The 19,436-nt window shown below is 40.6% G+C and overlaps 1 protein-coding gene across 1 annotated transcript in view; it reads left to right on the forward strand.

Moving 5' to 3' along the window:
* Nucleotides 1-378: 378 nt before the first annotated feature.
* Nucleotides 379-19,436, forward strand: part of Mboat1 (membrane bound O-acyltransferase domain containing 1) — a 46,208-nt gene continuing 27,150 nt past the window's right edge. Inside the window, exons 1-5 of the mRNA XM_013030416.1 lie at nucleotides 379-423; nucleotides 4,578-4,723; nucleotides 6,180-6,257; nucleotides 10,710-10,805; nucleotides 17,869-17,924. Of these exons, the coding sequence (XP_012885870.1) occupies nucleotides 379-423; nucleotides 4,578-4,723; nucleotides 6,180-6,257; nucleotides 10,710-10,805; nucleotides 17,869-17,924 (421 nt within the window). The remainder of the gene's footprint in view (nucleotides 424-4,577; nucleotides 4,724-6,179; nucleotides 6,258-10,709; nucleotides 10,806-17,868; nucleotides 17,925-19,436) is intronic.

Genomic DNA, 19,436 nt, shown 5'->3' on the forward strand with positions numbered 1-19,436 from the left:
GCTTGACACATGTGTACTTTTAACAGGCTGGCAGGTTTTCATAGTGGTAGGAAGAGTAAGAGGGAGGCCCCCTTAGAAGCTGGGTTTTAGCCTCAACACTCCCAGGCAGTTAATGCCAGGTTCTTCTAAGGCCTAGAGCATCCCAGCAGCCTTTAGTTTAGGTGCTGCTTATTTCCCACTTGTAGGAGCAAAGACATTGGAGTCTGTTTCATCTCCTGTGAGTTGGGGAAAGAATTTTTACTGGTCTGTGTTATGGGCTGAATTTACACGTTGAAGTCCTATCTGCCAGTGTCTCAGAACGTGGCTGCATTTGGAGATAGGGTCTTTAAAGAGGTGATTAAATTAAACTGAGATCATTAGGTTGAGCCATAATCCAGTATGACTGGTGTCCTTGTAAGAAGAAGCAACCAGACACTCCTGGAGGTACAGGGGAAAGCAGAGCAGTCCCAAGAGACCCCATCCCTGCCAACACTTTGGTTTGAGACTTCCAGCTTCCAGAACAGTGAGACAATCCATTTCTGTTGGTTAAGCCATGTCGTGAGAGCTACTTTGTGATGACAGTCCTAGAGAATTAATAACGGTAGTGACCAAATTCTCCAGGAGTGATATGTTTATGGAGAGAATGCTAGGCATGATGGAGTGGGAATATAGATAGTGATGAGTTTGATTTCAAACTCTAGCCACTGTGTATATTCTTCATTTCCTTCTGTACAAGGTAGGAGCAAGCTACTTCCTAATTTTGTTCAACAACTTAGATGAAGGGTTTGGTGGTTGTTGTCCCCCCCACCCCCAACCTTGACATATGGTACATACTCAATGAAATATATTTATAGTTAGGATGGCATGAAATACCAATATAAGGTTTGATCGGGTATAAATTACACATATTGACTATTTGTCTTAAATAATATTTGCTATCTACAAGCTTGGGCAAAGGAGCTCAGTTCGGATTTTAGAGGTATTATCTTGCTGACATTCCAAGGAGTTAGGAAAAAGCGGACAATAAGGATCTCTTTGACGGTGCAATGTAACTGAAGAGAATGGTACAAATACTTTTTGTTCTGTTTCACAGAAGGGAATAGCTAGTTTGGTTCTCTTATTCGTAGGGGAAATGCAAAAAGAGGACTGTTTGTGGTGGCAGAATGGCTTACTTGAAATAAGGGATTGTTTAATTAGATTGGTTTTTGTCTTGGCACATATAAGGCAGAGTGCTGAGCAAAACATTCCAGGCCTGGACAGTTGCCGGAACTTCCAGTGGTGAGCTATTGGTAAATTCTGGTAGGAGGGAAAATAATTCTGGTTTGTTAATCTTTTCTAGTTGTTAAAAATAGCATGCTTGAAAAAAAATAACATGTTTGCATCTCTTCATTAGGAGGAAGGCACTATTTTTAGCTCTTGACAAAGTTTTTTTTTTTTTCCCCTCTGTTGGAAGCATGAAAGCCAGGGAAACAGAAATCCCCAAATGTACACTTCCTGAGAAGCATATGAGAGAAGAGAGATTTAAGACTCCGTGTTAGAAAAGGGCAGCACTGTTTAATTGGGGCTGGTGAAATACAAAGTCAGATGCTTGGGCTTGTGTTTGATTTTCTTGCAGTGACTTTGAAATCTTGCAAGAGCTGTGCAACTTGAGCTCTTGCTGAGTCTGAGTTACACCAGTCTCGTTTGTTTTTAGGATCTGCCCAACAAAATGCCTGCGCTTGACTGTTTCTTTATGCAGAAGGGTCTGCACAGTATTTGAAAGGTTGAGAGCCCATTGTTGGAGCTCACCAATGAAAAGGCAGCTTGCTTCTCCGATTTGGAGACTATAGAGAGGTAGAAAAGTAAAACCCTGCACTTTCCATTGAAGTGTGCAGGGTTACAAAGCACATTCTAAACTGTGTAGGGCATGAATCTCTGTCTCTTTGCCTACCCACATTGTGACTCTTGATACTTTGCTGCCTATGAGAAATTGTTTTGCTTTAAGGTGAAAATTTTACAGGTGATTTCTAAGATTCTTGCCTAACTTCCTCCTATTTGTAGTTAATGACTACAGCTCTGAGGATGGAGTGAGGGCATTAAGGATGGATATGTGCATGTGTGTCTGTTGTCAGTGTGTGTTGTGAGTGTAGGGGAAATTCCACATGGATCTCATCATTCTCAATTGTAAACAAAATTTTATAAAAAATTTGCCTAGATCTAGAATAGCCATATTCAATTTTACATGCTATCTTTGCTTGTTTCTGTAAGTCATTGCTGGTCTTTTTCTGTATGTAAAGATGCACACAATTTTGTATATTATACTTTGTGTGTGGGGCTGAATTGGGACTTGAACTCAGGGCCTACAAGTTGTATAATTCATTTTCAACATAGTGTCTAGTGAGTACCATTGCTGTATTTGGGAACAGTTTTTTGAGAAGACTAAGGAGATCTAATCTCAAATAGGAAATTCAGTACTAATTTTCAAAAATGAAATAAAAATTCATTCAGAGTGGTATTTTCTAGGCCAGTATTCTACCACTAAAGCCATACCTTCAGCCATATGAGTAATATTTTCTTTGAGCTATGAGGGGTCCTAACTATGTGAGAGGCTGAGATCAGGAGCATCAAAGGTTCCAGGTCAGCTCGGGCAGAAAAGTTTACAAGATTCTATCCCAACAGCAAAAAGTTGGGTGTGATGGTACACACATGTCTTTCCAGCTATGATGAGAAGTCTAAAATAGGAGGATCACAGTCCAGGCATATGCTTGGACAGAAAGAGAGACCTTATCTCAAAAGTAACAAGTTCAAGCCAGGCTCATGTCTGTAATCCTAACTACTCAGGAAGCCAAGAGGATCGCGCTTCAAAGCCAGCCTGGGCAAGAAAGGCTGTGAACCCTTTATCTCCAATAAATCACCAGAAAACTGGAAGTGGTGCTTGCAGCTCAAGTGGTAGAGTGCTAGCCTTGAGCTGAAGAGCTGAGGGACAGCGCTCAGGTCCAGAGTTCAAGCCCCATGACTGACAAAAAATAACAACAACAACAACAAAACCAAGTTCAAAAAAGGACTTAGAGGCACAGCTCATCTGTGGAGCACTTGCTTATCACGTGTAGACCCTGAGTAGACATCAGTACCACCAAAAAATTAAAAATAAAACATCCTCATGACTTCTAAAGGTTACCAGATCACAGAACACTTTAACAATCTGATAAATGCCTGTTCTCGGTGGATGACAGCCTAATGTTGCCAAAATCAGTGCTGTACCCTTTTTCTTCCACACTTTAGGCTTTAAATCTTTTGCCTGAGAGTTGTTCACTAGACTCAGTTTTGGTTATTTGTGTTTTGTGTTTACTTTTTATTTCTATCATCACTGGAATCAAAATTCCCAGTATCGTTGCTTTTTATTGATCAAAGTGAGTTCTATTGTGGCAAGAAAACCACTGATATGAAAGTTGAGAGTTCATTCATCTCTTCAGTCTTTTTGGTTTGTTGTTTATTAAGTACTTTCTAAAAGTGAAATGATTCTGGCATTTTCATTCATAATACTTTGATGAGCAAAAGTCACTTTTGTGAATGGTTAAGCCAACTTCAAATGAGTTTTGAATTTGATTTGTGTAAATTTAAAGTGAAAGATAAATTGGTCTACTTGCTTTTTTTCTTTTAGTTAAATCCTCTCTCTCTGTCCCCCCTCCCGCAAACACTCTACCTCTTAGTTTTGCCATAATCCATCCATAAATACACAAAATATGCCTGAAAGATGGATTCCTGAGGTTTTATTTCTAAGAAAATTTGGTGTTTGCCTTGTATTGTTGGCCAGACTTGTTCTTAGATGTTTGATTATTATCAGTTTTGGGGCTTGAAATCAGGGCCTGGGCACTGTCTCTTTTTGCTCAAGGTTTATGTTTTACCACTTAGAGCCACAGCTCCGCTTTCAGTTGGCTTTTGATAGGTGAATTGGAGATAGGAGTCCCATGGGGACTTTTCTGCCCTGGCTGGCTTCTAACTTTGATCCTTAGATCTCAACCTCTTGAGTAGTTAGGATTATAGGCATGAGCCATCAGTGCCCGGCTATTACTGGAAGTTTTAATGGAGGACTAGATCTCTTCTTAGAAATCCTTAGTAAAACACCTTGAATTTGAAGAATAGCTTTGCTTATTTGTTGGTAATTTAAAATGAGTCAGGAAAAACTCCATGGTTTCATTGGAGAAACCTTTGATTTTAAGATAAAAAGGAGGGGGTCTCCTGCCCAGCTTTGCATCCTCAGGATAATACATTCTTTTCCTTAGGGTAGCACTAGAGACAAGGAATCTCATGGCCAGCTTAGTTTCTACATTCAGAGTTTCCAATGTGTGCACTGAGAAAAGCAGTTTAAAGGGCCACAGAAAATGTTGCATGTATCATTTCTCTGACCATGTGAAGTTAAAGTTGTTTTATTTTACTTTTGGGATTTCATTTTATACCTCTTCCAAATGCTCTTCTGAGGCCAAAATCAAAGGCAAAATTGACCATGCATCTTGATGTAGAAATCTGAAAAAAAAGGTTTCTAATTTAAAAAATAAATTTACACCTGGACAAAAGAGTAAAGACTTCTCTTGTCTCTTTTTCCCTCTCCCCTCTGGTAGGTTAACTTCGTGGCCTGCCAGCTCTTTGCCTTGGCTACAGCTTTCTGGTTTCGCATCTACTTACATCCTGGTAAAACCAGTCCTCAGGTCCGACATGCATTTGCCACCATTTTAGGAATTTACTTTGTCATTTTCTGCTTTGGCTGGTAAGTATGTGATTCATAAATTCTCAATGTACATCACTTATATGATACATACATACATATATATATATATATATAATTTATTTTTCCCTGTGTGTGGTACTGGGGCTTGAACTCAGGGTTTCATAGTCTTTGAGCCATGCCTTCAGCTCATCTGATTATTTTGGGGATAGCGTTTCTCTTTTTGTCCAGGTTGAATTGGACAGTGATCCTCCTGTTCACATATCCTGTTATATCCAGGATGACATGCAATGTCACTACGTCTTGATTTTGCTGCTGAGATAAGGTCTTGTTAATATTTTGCTCAGGCTGGCTTGGAGCTATAATCCCCCTAATCTCAGCCTCCCATAGTAGCTGAGATTCCAGGTGTGAGTCAGCACACCTGGCTTGTGGTGATATTCTTTGTTACACTAAGGTAAGAAATAGATGGTCAGATGTGTAGTGCATGTCTGTAATCCCATCACTTGGGAGTTGGTAACAGGATGATTGAAAGTTTGAGACCAGCCTAAGCTACCAGAAAGTCACTGACAAAAAAAATCAAGGCTGTTAATGTAGCTCAGTAGTAGAAGACTACTTGCCTTGCCTGTACAAGGCCATGGATTCTATCCCCACCACTGCAAAAAAAATTATTCAATAAATACAGCTATATATGTATATGGTATTGTTAAATATCATTATAGACACTTCACTGTAAAATCATAAGGTTACTGCAGGAACTCTATTATGCATAAGAAGCTGGAACCAATGAACTACCAATGAAAGTCACTGTGGTATGGGTTTTTCTTAAAAAGGTAGACTTCTGAGAGCAGTGTTGGTAGCTCTTGCTTGCAATCCTAGTTACTTATGAGAGGCTGAGATCTGGAGGATTGAACAAACCTTTAAGAAGAGATTTGCAAGCTGGGCACTAGTCTCACGCCTGTAATCCTAGCTACTCAGGAGGTTGAGATCTGAGGATCTCGGTTCAAAGCCAGCCTGGTCAGAAAAGTCCATGAGACTCTTATCCCCAATAAACCACTCAGAAAACCAGAAGTGTGCTGTGGCTCAAGTGGTAGAGCACTAGCCTTGAGCTGAAGTTCTGAGGGAGAGTGCTGAGGCCCATGACATACAAAAAAAAAAGATTTGTAGTTTGAATCAGCTGTCATGTAAGAGAAAACCCTGGTATCTATGGAAGGCTAATATTTGGTACTGTTTTAGAGCAAGAACTCTGTTATCCTATAGATAAAAAGTACAGCCATTCATTAATGACTGGGATTGGCATTGGCTGGTAGGTCCTGGGTTCCAGATGTCCCTCCAGAATCTTGATTACATACAACACTTGATTGCTTGATGTACTTTCTCTGATGTGAACAAGAGTTCACAGGTCACTTGATTTGGAGAGGGAGGGGAGGTGGAGTAGCTAACAGGGATGTGAATATGAAATATGTTCTGGGCCCATCTTTCCCTTCCTTATGTCTTAAAGGTACTCTGTACATCTTTTTGTGCTGGTGTTACTGTGTTATGGAGTCATGGTCACTGCAAGTGTATCTAATGTTCACAGGTAAGACTCTGGAAATCAATGTGTAGTTATTTTTATTGTTTTTTTTTAATGGCACTGGGATTTGAAAATCAGGGCCTTTTGTGTGCTAGGCAGGAGCTGTACCACTTAAACCATGCCCCCAGCTCTTTCTTATTACTTTTTTATATAATGTCTTTTGTTTTTGTACTGGATTAGCTCTGGACTGCTACCTTCTTATCTGTACCTCCACATAACAGATTATCTAGGTGCTTGCCAACATTTTTGCTTTATTTGTTGAGATGAGTTCTTGCTAACTGTTGTCCTAACTAGCTTTGAACCACAATTTTCCTATATAGCTGAGCTTTCGGCATGAGCCACTGTGCCACACCTTGTTGTATGATCTTTGAAAAAGTATTTCCAGGGGCAATGCATACTCTCCTCATTTTCCACAGTGAAAAGCTTCTGTAGGATATCAGAAGGAGGGATAAGAGGCTTCTAGAAGGCTTCATGGAAAGGGTGGGCTGCAAAGCCAATCTCAAGTGAAAGAGAATCAGTTTATCAGCCCAGCTGTATTTGTGGTAGCCCCAAATTAAAGACAATTCAGATGTCTACCATAAAGGAATACTACTCAGCAAAAGAAAGGAATGAATGCTGTATATGTAGAATGACATGGCATATCTCAAAATAAAAAAATGTACCAGCTGGAGGAAGCCATAGAGTCTGTTCTAGAGAATTCAGGCTGATTTATGGTGACAGATGATTAGAGGCTTTTGGAGGGTGAAATGGTGCAGCGACTCAAAAGAGGGGTCGCAAAACAGCCTGAGAACACTTCTAGGGATTGATGACTCATGTTCACAATCTTGAACTTGGTGATATATTAAATTATATACTTTGAATATGTACAACAAAGAGATTTACTATGATGTTTTGATCACAAATACAGAGGTAATGTAACTCTGCCTAAGGTTGCCTGCTCAGGTGGTCAGGCATTGGTTTCATATTGTTACTGTTTCTTATGAGCTTCCTGAAAACTCAGTATTGACTACCTTTTGATGTCTCTGGATAGAAATGCTATAAAAAATTTCTTTCTTTCTTTCTTTCTTTCTTCCTTTCTTTCTTTCTTCACATTCAGACAAAAACTTAGAATGATATCTGGCTCATGTAGGACTCAGTAAATATTTATGGAATCAATGAATGAGTTGCTTCTAAAAGACATTTTTTTCTTGTTCTTTTCTTCCCCCCTCCCCCCACTAGTAGGACCAGAACATGGGTCCTTGAGCTCTTACTCAGCTTTTTCAGATCATGTCTAGTGTTCTACCGCTTGAGCCATGCCTTCACTCTTGCCTTTTGCCTGTTAATTTAGAGATGAAGTCTTTTTCTTCCAATGCTATCTTCAAATCTCAGTCCCCCAGGTGGCAGCCTCCTGAAGAGCTATGGTTATAGGCCACTGGTATCTGCTTAAGATACTTTTATATCTTTTTCTTTCTTTTCCCGATGGCTTTTCTGTAGCATGTACTTTTTATAGCCTCAATAGCTCTTGGACTAATAATACTACGAGTACAATATATCTCCTCAACAGCATTAAAATTTACTTTTCAGTATATAATTTTATAGTGGCAATAAATTTCTGGGTTTCAGAGAAAAACGTTTTTGTGTGCCTTTAATCTTTATAGTCTTTTAGTGTTTAAATGAGCTCTGAAAAATCTCAATTCCAATTATCTCTCTTCTCAGTGCCTTCCTTGAAAGAATAGTATTGTTTTTTTTTCCATGAGAGAAATAATAAGTCAATTTTTTCCTAATCTGGAAAGAATGAATTTTAGAAATACTTCATAAGGCCGGGTGCTTATACAGCTTTACTTTTTTTTTTTTTGTCTAAATGTGGTGGTGAGACCATATGAGATTTCTTGGCTTTTCCACATCATTTCCTTTGTTGTTGTTCCACTACTGTATCTTGAACTCAGGGCCTGGTATTGTTCCTTAGTTTTTTTGCTCAAGGTTAGTACTCCACCACTTGGCCACAGCTCTATTTCCAGCTTTTTGGTGATTAATTGGCAATAAGTCTCATGGATTTTCCTTCCTGCGCTGTCTTTGAACTGTGACACTCAGATCTCAGCCTCCTGAGTAGCTAGGATTACAGATGAGAGCTACCAGCTCTAGACCTAAATACCAATTTGAAGGCAATTAAATGATTGATAAGATTGTGGCCTCTTTGTAGTCTATTGCTAACTTCTTACTCATTGCACGTCATCTGCGCTCCCCAAATATATGGGATGTGGACAAAGTGAAGACCCTTTTTCAGAGGGCCAAGGACTCACATGCATACTTGTTCCAGGGTACAGCCAGGTTTCCAGCATTCCAGTTCAGTGGCTAGAGCCCGGGCAGTACTGAGAGGTTTACAGACTGCTTACAGACTCTTTCCCCACAGAAGTGCTCTAGTAGTGGCAGGTTGTGTTCAATGAGTAAAGGGACTATTTTTCCTTTTCCTGTTTGCTTGGAGAGCTTGCCAGTTTTGCAGAGTCAGGGAGTGGTTCACAGTTTCCAGAGGATGGACCAGGGTAGATTTAAAAAAAATCCAAGTGATTTCTTCTTGAGTTATTTCAGGGAAAGAACGCTCCAGACTAGAGCTAGGAAATCTGAAGTCTGGACAGAGAATGCAGCTTCTCTGTACACCATGTCACCCACCTGTAAAAGTAGGGTTTTATCACAGATTCTTTTCAAGACAGGATTGCACGATTCATTGTGATTTACCCTCCTTTCCACTAAGAGAGAGAGAGAGAGAGAGAGAGAGAGAGAGAGAGAGAGAGAGAGGGAGGGAGGGAGGAGATGTGGGGATGGAAGAATACAGTTTGCTGCCATATGGATCAATCCCATTTCAGGACTGGCTGTTTCTTCAGGGTGCTTTTAGAAACCTCTATTTCCACCCCAAGCCCCTCTGTTGGGCAGGAGCTTCAGACATCTATCTACCACAGAGGAACCAACTGGAACCTGTGGTTTGTATCTCCCAGGACAGAAGCCTTGTGAGGATTTGTGGTGATGCACCTGTCAGCCCCGGAGTCCCTGTTTTGTGACCAGTCCTTGCACAAGTTCTTTTTTAATAATGCTCCATTAACCAGGCACTGGTGGCTCATACCTATCATTCTAGCTACTTGGGAGGCTGAGATCTGAGGATCATGGCTTTTCAAAGCCAGCACTTCTCCTTCAGGGATTGACACGACTCTCAGAAACGTTTGAATTTCAGAGTATTTTAGATTTCATATCATTTCAAATTTTAGATTTTCAGATTAGGGTTATTCAACCCATAACATCTCCCTTTCCCTTTCTCTTTCCCTTTCCCTACTCCCTTTTCTCTCCTCCCATTCCCTCTCTCTCTTCCACCCCCTCCCACTTCCCACTTCCCTTTCCCTCTTCTCCCTCCCCTCCTCTTTCACTCCCTCCCCTCCTCATCTCCTTCCCTTTTTCCCCTCTATTTTCTTTCTCCCTCTTTTTTCTTTCTCCCTCCCTTCCTCCCTTCCTTCCTTCCTTCCTTCCTTCCCTCCCTCCCTCCCTCCTTCCTTCCATTCTTTCTTTCTTTCTTTTTCTTTCTTTCTCTTCCTTCCTTTCCTTTCTTTCTTTTTTCTTTCTCTTTTTCTTCCTTCTCTTTCTTTCTTTCTATCCTGGAGATAGAAGCCAGGGCCTTGCACATGATAGGCAAATGCTCTACTACTGAGCTACATTCTAGTCCTTCATCCTGTGATCTTTGTTTATAAATAATGGCAGAGACCTCAAGGTTATGTAATTCCTTATAATATATATATATATATATATATATATATGTAATGTTTTATAATTCATTATCTGGCTAGATTTTTCTGCTAAATAAATTTTTATTAACTCTTTCTTTACTATTCCTTGTATTGACCTAATCTTCCTGAGTTGTTTTAATGTGTATATATGAATTTCAATCTAACTTAGCATTCTTCTTCCATGTTTTATGCTACATGTTAAAAGTAATGCCTTCTGAAGTTATGTCTGTCTCTGCTGGGCTCCTGGATCATTGGAAATGATTCCAGTGATTTGTTTTAGTTCATTTCCACTAAAAGTTACTGACCCCTTCCAGCGTGTCACACCGAGGGCTGGGATATTCAAGGTTGCAGTATTGAGGAAACAGACACCCACACAGACATTTTAATATTGTAATTTCACAGGTTAGCATGCAGTACTAGAAAAATACAGGCATGCAGCCATGAATCATGCTGAGGTCAGGGAGCAGGATATGGGGGTGGAATGGCTGGAGTGAGAACAAGCCAAATGACCATGAGAACATGACATGTTGGCCTGAACAGGGTCTGATAGGCAGTTCTCTGATGAGCTGTAGGATTGAGAAAGGAATTGCAGGCCAAGAAAGACATCTGGTCAGATCGGACTTTGTGACCAATAGGTGCAGAGAGGAAGAGAGAGGAAGACTGTAGCGTTGATTGAGGAAAGTGAACCAGTCATCTGTGTTTTGGATTTCAGGTACTCCTTTTATGTAGCAATGGGATACCTTACGATATGCCACATCAGCCGAATATACATCTTCCACTATGGAATTCTCACTACTGATTTTTCTGGGTGAGTACCTTAATTTGAAGGTGTGTGGAGGGGGGAGGGGAATGAGACGGTGGTGATTGGATTGCTGACTTTGGCTTAGTCCCTAGGGATCTGTTAACATCAAGGATGCATTTAAGGATCGTCGTGGCTCGTTAAATCTACTTGGAAGGACTGTGCTAATGAGATTGAAGTTGAAAATGTGGCTGCTCTGTGGGACTATTAGCTCTGCTACATTTTGTAAGCAGGGGTCACAAGCCACAGCCCAGGGCCTGTATTCTTTCTCCCTTTCTGCCCCCTCTTAAAAGTTTTATTGGAACACAACCAGGCACTTATTGATGTGTTATTGCTTGTGGCTGCTTTTGTACTTCAGCGACAGAGTCAAGTAGTTCCATCTAGCCTGAAAAGCCTAAAATATTGACTGTTTAGTTGTTTTAACCTAGAAAGTTTGCCGTGTCTATTCAGTGGTGCGTGGTGTAGGCTTGATGCTCATCTTTTACTAGTTAAGGATGCAGAAATTCTTTTATTATCGCTGGGTGCCAGTGGCTCAGGTCTGTAATCCTAGCTACTCAGGAGGCTGAGATCTAAGGATTGTGGTTCAAAGTTAGCCTAGGCAGGAAAGTCCATGAGACTCTTATCTCCAAATAACCACTAGAAAACTGGAAGTGGCACTGTGGCTCAAAGTGGTGGAGCACCAGCCTTTAGCAAAAGAGCTCAGGGACAGTCCTCTGAGTTTAAGCCCCAGGGCTGACAAAAAAAATCTTCCACTATCTGATAAATAGTTACTGCAATGACCCTTTTAGTGTCTTCTAATGTTCCATCTCTATTCTCAGCTCCCTATGATCTCTGGCAACAACTAGGGTAATGTCCACCATATAACTTGTGAACATTTTGTCCATCTCTTCCTGGCAGAACCAGACCTCTCTTGATAGGTCAGCTGGTTGAGGCTATGGATGGATCAATGACAGTTCTATAGTTCTCTGAGTTTAGCTCAAGAACAGTGTTTCGTGACTCTTGAGGAAGATAGGCTAAAGCAGAGCTGTTCCTGCGACATGGACCTTATTACCACACACCTTCCTAGAAATAAATTCCCATATCTGCAGGCATCCCCAGGTCTACTCCTTTCCCCACATTTGAATCACAACTCATCTGGTGACTGGTTGGAGAACAGGCTCTGAATGAAGGGGTCACAGCTTTCCAAAGTGTTGTGTTACACATTAAATAAAGGTCAGAACTCCCCATAATGTTTAATCAGTAAGCTTTCAGGTTTTGGTTTCAATCACCCCCCATCTCTGGAACTGAGAATAGTTCTTGCAACTTAGTCTGTGTTGGACAAATGAATGAATTGACTTCTCTCACATTTACTAGTGTTTCTAGGAGACTCGTGATTTGACAATAGCTATATTGGTTGTGATACTGCACAAACTTTTTTTTTACCTTCCTCACGAAGGACACTGTCTTCTGCTTCTCATTTTTATCATATTGTCTTTTAAGGGCAGGATTGTCTACAAAAATTTTTGAGTCCTCAGTGTTCAAGGCACAACGTCATAGGCCAGGGATGCTGTGCATTCTAGTCAAGACTTCCAGTCTCTAGAACAGCGAGAGAGAAGATTCATTTGTTGGCTAAGTATGGTGATTCAAGCCTATTGTCATAGCTACTTGAGAGATAGGGTTCAGGAAGATTGGAGTTTGAGGCCAGGCTGGGTTAAAAAATTCATAAGATTCCCCCATCGCAACAAATAAAAAGCTGTTTCAGCTCTGTGGGAAGTGTGAATAAGAGCATTATGATTCAGGTCACCCTGGACATAAATATGAGAACCTATATGAAAAACAGCAAAAAGTGTTCAGGATGTGGCTGAAGCGGGAGAGCACCAGCCTAGCATAGATAAGATTCCAGTTCAAATCCCAGTACCACTTCCCCAAAACATATTAATAATTATATTATAAATTAACTATACAACTCATGGGAGGGAGGGAATGGGAGAGAATGAAGGAAAGATGACACTGTACAAAAGGAAATGTACTCATTACCTGACATGTGTCAATGGAACCCCTCTGTCCATCACGTTTACAATAACAATACATTTAAAAAAAGAAAAGAAAATATTTGTGCTGGGCACTGGTGGCTCAGGCCTGTATCCCAGCTACTCAGGAGGCTGAGATCTGAAGATCGCGGTTCAAAGCCAGCCTGGTCAGGAAAGTCCGTGAGACTCTTATCTCCAATTAACCAACAGAAAACGGAAAAAATTCTATCTATCTATCTATCGATCGATCGATCGATCGATCTTTTTTGTGAGAAGCCACTCGGCTTGTTGTAATTTGCCATAGCAGCTCAAAGAAATTCATACACATCTGTCCCATTTGGAGATTAACGACTGTTTCTTGATTCTGCTCCCATGGGAGAAGAGCACCTCTATCATTCCCATTTTCTGGCTGCTCTTGTGACTCCTCCTTTTCCCTTAGTTTTATTAAAACCATAAATTCAGCTGTGCATGTTGCGTTACACCTGTAATCCCAGCACTCAAGAGGCTGAAGCAGGCAGATTGTGAGTTTGAGGCCAGCCTGCTTACATAATAAGGCTCTATTAAAAAATTAAAAAGATGTAGTTTTTGCAGTGGTTTTAGTATAGCCAAAATTGTGGAAAGTTACCAGAAGAAAAAAAAAGAGCATTTAGGAATAACAGGCCTATGTTTGTATGGTGTGGTGGCTCGGGGTCTGCCGGCAGGGCAGGAGGATAGAAATCAGTTCCTATCAACTTCACTTTCAACAGCAGTTTTGAGACATGTCCTCAAGCGGTGTCGATTCTGTGTCATTTGTTTGGATAACCTTGAATGAAGAAACCTCTGAGGAAACTGCAGAGGGTTTGAAAATAGCGGGGACATTGTTGTTGGGGAACAAATAAAAGAAAATGAAGCTGCTACCTGAGAAACGCACATGATTATGTCTCCTGATTGTTCTCCGAGGATATGGTGACTTTTTCTACAGATCATTGTGAAGCAACATCATTTTCCCTACCACAGCCACTGCACAAGGGCTCACTGGAATGCATTTATGTTCTTTGATAATGCCAGGCCACATAAATGGAGAGGTACATATAATCCACCCTCCCTCAAGTTGACCAGATGTTTTACATCACCAATTTGTCAATCACAAGACATTGGATCTTGATCCATGTCTGTTCTCATTACTAACATGCAAACCAAAAGTGACCTTACAGAATGGAACTGATGTTACCTGAGTTATTTCAGTCAAAATAGCATGCTTAGGGGTTTATCAAGAGATGAAGTTGTGTTTTGAAGTTGAACCCTGTGTTGCACAGATGTGGCTGCTTTTCCATTGTGCGCCTGTGGGCAAAGTTCAGTGTTGTTCACACTTTGTTGCGCTACACCTTTTAAATTGTGACCCTCAAATCTCAGCCTTCTGAATAGCTAGGATTACCACCAGTGCCCAGCTTCATGATGCGTTTAGAAGAGCACAGATGGTGATTGGATGGGATTGGATGCCATTAGTGTTTGTGTTAAAGAACCTATAGAGATGTTTTTAATTTGGGAGAATACATAAACTTGTGCAGAAGTTTATTCTTGAAATTTGAAATTTTGTGTAGCAGTCTAAAAGTGATCAAATCTTTCATAAGCTGGACTGGCCTTCATGGTAGAGTGGGTACACAAGATGTATCTTCACTAATACTGCCAATATTCTTTATATTCTTTATAGATTAACATGTGGTAAGCTTTTATTCTGTGAATGTGGGGTGTGAAAGGTACTGGAACAGTTGCAGTTCTCCTGGAGGGAGGCTAAACAATTGTAATAAAGCTAATCCTTGATTCCTTTTAGGTTTGTTATAGTGAGCTGAATTTTCTTTTTTCCATCACAGATGGGTATAATTTGAGTTTCCTTTTGAGGGCAGCAGCAAGAATTCTTTCTTTAGCCAGATACCCTCCCCTCATTTTGGCAATTGTGGTCGCCCAATTTTGGAAAGCATTATGAACTGAGAACTCTTACACAGTGCCTGTGGAAATATAAATTGGTATGATCTTTTTGGAAAGCAATTTTGCCATAGATCTCAAGTAACATTCCTCCCCCTTCCCCTCCTCCCCCTTCCCCTCCCCCTCCCCCTCCTCCTCCTCTCCCTTCCTCCTCCTCCTCCTTCCTTTGTCAATCATGGGGCTTGAACTCTGGGCCTGGGCTCTATTCCTCAGCTCTTCAGCTCAAGGCTAATACTCTATCACTTGAGCCACAGTGCCACTTCTGGTTTTCTGGTGGTTTATTGGAGATAAGAGTCTCACGGACTTTCTTGCCCATGCTGGCTTTGAATCTTGATCCTCTGATCTCAGCCTCCTTAGTAGCTGAGTAGCCCAGTACTGGGCTGCAACATTGTTTTATAGTTCATATCCCTTAATAGGCTAGATTAATAGGAGTTGGATTATCAAAGGAAATAAAATTTATTCACAAGAATGTTCAGCTCTTGACACGAACAGTGAAAAACTGGGAATACCTTAACCAGTCTAAAAGAGGTGAGTGATTAATGCTTCTCTTGAAAATGGAGTTTTTAAAGACAATAAAAGCCGTAGACATACTCATGTGACAAAATTTCATTTAAAAAAATGACATACATAGAAAAGGTGGGGGAAGCTGGGTACCAGTGGCTCACGCCTGTGATCCTAGCTACTCAGGAGGCTAAGATCTAAGGATCACAGTTCAAAGCTAGCCCGGGTAGGAAAGTCCACGAAACTCTTTTTTTTTTGTACTTTTTTACTGTAAAAATACTGTACAGAAGGGGTACAGTTATATGAGCAAGGTAATGGGTACATTTCTTGTTGAGTATTGTTGCCTCCTCCTTTGTTTTTCCCCTGCCATCCCTTCCCTCCCACCTCCACAATTACCGCCCCCCACTGCCTGCAGAAGTTGTAAAGTTTGTTTTACACATACTATCTTGTACAGTTCACTGCTACAATGGGTCAACCTGTATCCTTATTTACTGTGAGACTCTTATCTCCAATTAACAACCAGAAAACTGGAAGTGATGCTGTGGCTCAAGTGGTAGAGTACTTGCCTTGAGCTGAAGAGCTGAGGGACAGCACTCAGGCCCAGAGTTCAAGCCCCAAGACTGACAAAAAAAGGAAAAGAAAAGAAAAGAAAGAAAAGAAAAGAAAGAAAGGAAAGAAGAGAAAAAGAGGAGGAGGGAATAATGAAAACATGAAGACAGAGGTTCTATTAAGGAGGGAAATCGTTGGTGGCTTTAATTTTATCTTACTTACATAACTATCCTATCAAGACAAATGATCCTGCAATGTTCTATAAAGGTATGAGCGGGCGTGAGAAGGTGGCTTAGTGGTAGAGGGCTTGTCTTACATGCATGAGGCCCTGGGTTTGATTCCTCTGCACCACATAAACAGAAAAAGCTAGAAGTAGTGCTGTGGCTCAAGTAGTAGAGTGCTAGCCTTGAGCACAAGCAGCTCAGGGACAGTGCACAGGCCCTGAGTTCAAACCTGAGGACTGGCAACAAAACAAAAACAAAAAAAACATTATGGAGGTTCCTTAAAAGACTAAAAATAGGGCTTCCCTATGAACCAGCAATTGCCCCTTGGGCATTTATTCAATAAACCACAACAAAGGCTAAAGCTACCAGCACAATCATGTTCTGAACTCTGGGCCTGGGTGCTGTCCCTTAGCTCTTCAGCTCAAGGCTAGTGCTCTACCACTTGAGCCACAGCGCCACTTCTGACTTTTTTCTTTTTTCTTATGGGGTGCTGAGGAATCAAACCCAGGGCCTCAGGCATGCAAGGCAAGCGCTCTACCACTGAGCCACCTTCCCAGCCCCCACACAATTATGTTCTTGCAACATTGTTTACCCTAGCCAATATATGGAATCAACTCAGATGCTCCTCAATGGATGAATGGATCAAGAAAATGTTGTCTATATACACGGTGGAATTCTACTCATCCATCAGAAAGAATGATATTGTGCCGTTTGTAAGGATGTGGAAACACCTGGAAAAATTATATTAAGCAAAGTAAACCAGAGCCAAAGAAACATGGATAGGTTGCATGGTAACTAGAATGTACCTATAAATCTACAAATAAACACACTGAATGATTAATATATATATACTTACATATACATACATATACACACTGGGACATGATAAATTATATAAGACTCTAGACATTCACACACTGAAGCCAAAGGAGGATATGCAAAGGAGTGGTTGACAAAGGCCCAAAGTTATCTGCATATGATCATATAAAATAATCTTTTAGGAAGTGAACTGTAAGAAAAGGAAACAAGAGGCATTTTTTTTGTTGCTATCATTACTGTTTCTGTTTTCATTCCCTTTTGTCTTAAAATGTTTGTTAGTATTTGAGGGAGTAAGGAAGACACAGAAATGGAGGGACAAAGGGTGAACAAATGTAGCAGTGGTACTCACAAGATACTGTGGAAAATGAACTATACATCTTGCAGGTGGAGACATGAGGGAAAAACTGGGAGAGAACGAGGGAAACAGAGACATGGTTCAAAAGGAGTTGTCCTCAGTACCTGATTCATGTAACTGTAACCCCTCTGTATATCAACTCTACAATAACAATTAAAGTAAAAACAAAAGACCTCTCCGTGGACACTGGGCACTGGATTGGGTACCTCCCAAACCAGTACTTCTCACACTTTAATATGAGTTCGCACGTCCTGCAACCTTGTTTGAATGATTCTCATCTTCCAGTCTCACATGGAGTCCTAGACTGTGCATTTCTGACATGCTCCAAGTGACGCTAATGCCACTGGTACTGATCCTGGGCCCTTCTTTAGTGACAGCACAAGAGAGAATGTCAGCTGTCATTCTGCTGTCCAGTGGTGGTGTATTTGTTTTATTTAAAAGCATTTTTGAAGGGAAACAAACATGGAATGTTTTGAACTCCATATTTTTATATTTCTCAGAGGAATAAAAGTGAAATATTTTGATTTCTCTAGTTTTGTATTTTGTTTAATTAAAACTTAAGGTAGACAACCACGTAATGAAATAGTGCAAAGTTTTTTCCCCTGACATTAAAAAATTCTTTTCTTCTTTCCATTTTTCTGTCCTGCTTTTAGGCCTCTGATGATTGTCACTCAGAAGATCACATCGTTGGCTTTTCAAGTTCATGATGGTAAGAAAAATGAGCTTCCTTTTTGTTCCTAGATGGAGCCTGGAATTCAAAGCTCTTCTTGTAATACTTTGTGCACTGAGCACCTTAGACAAATGCTAGAAGATCTGACTTTATTATCTTGTTCAAAATGTCTGAGTCTCTTCAATCATGGCCTTGTACTCTCACAGTGATTACTTACCATTTCCCCTGGTGAATCTGCAGTCTCAATTTGTTGAAGTACTTATTCCAAAAACAATGATTTTTCCATTTATCATTACAGTGTTTAAAAGCTAACTTGGGATGTTCTTTGACCTTCACTTCCAAATGTGTTAAGGAAATAGCATCCTTTTTGTTTTAGTGTACTCTCTATAAACCTTTCCAGCCTATAAAAAGTCAAAACAGCACTGATTGTTATTGTTGTTGTTGTTGTTGTTGTTGTTGTTGTTGTTGTGTGTGTGTGTGTGTGTGTGTGTGTGTGTCTTGAACTCAGGGCCTGGGCACTGTCCCTGAGATGATGATGATGATGATGATGATTTTGTGCAAGCCTGGGACTCAAAGTCAATATCTGATGTTTTTGCTCATTAACTGGCACTCTACCACTTGAGCCACAGCTCCACTTCTGGCTTTTTTTGGGGGTGATTAATTGGAGATAAGAGTCCCACTGACTTTCCTGCCCAGGCTGGATTTGAATCGTATTCCTCAGATCTCTGCCTCCCGAGAAGCTAGGATTACAAGCATGAGCCACCAGTGCCTGGCCTTAGTTTTTTCTGTGTTTTTTTTTATTGTTGTTTATTTTTAAGAAATTATTTCACAAGATTAGCCTGATTCTAAAAAAAGTTGTGAGAAGGACGAATCTTCCCAACATTATCTTCGCCTAGGCTCTGCCCAGTAATGGCCAGGACATGTGAATCACCTGTACAAGTTACATTTCTGGGAGAGGAGGAAGAGTATTTGAGCTGGAGAGAGGGGTTTCACTATGGCTGTAAGATATGCCAGATGGAGTTAGACAAAGTGTGTTGTGTAGATTTGTGCCAGTCCAAAGAGTGCTTTTGGCTTCAGAAATGTCTTTATATGTTGACAGGTTGAGAAAATTTATCTCTGTTTTTACTTAAAGCTTGGGAACCAATTACATTTCATCCAACCCAGGGTATCTGGTTCATACTTGGAGTGCGAGTTGTTATGTAGGTACCTGTGTAATTTCCTAGCAAGGATATGTCTTTTTAGGGTAACCAGGCCCAGTAATGAGAGGTACCCCTAAGATGTGAGGTTTTTCTATGCCAGAGTCAGGATCCCAGGTGAACTGGTTGAGCTGTTCAACTGCTTACTCTGTTTATACCTGAAACTCTACTTGCTAGTAGGTATTAGGTAATATTAGCAACAGGAGAAAATAGCTGAAATCAGCTTAATTCCTAAGATCAAGATGGCCAGTTTTGTACTATTTGAGACCTTTGAATGGATTTTCTTTTCTTTACTTCTTCCTTCCTTCCTTCCTTCCTTCCTTCCTTCCTTCCTTCCTTCCTTCCTTCCTTCCTT

Source organism: Dipodomys ordii, unplaced genomic scaffold (genome assembly GCF_000151885.1).
Source record: "Dipodomys ordii isolate 6190 unplaced genomic scaffold, Dord_2.0 Scaffold130, whole genome shotgun sequence".
Lineage (NCBI taxonomy): Eukaryota > Metazoa > Chordata > Mammalia > Rodentia > Heteromyidae > Dipodomys > Dipodomys ordii.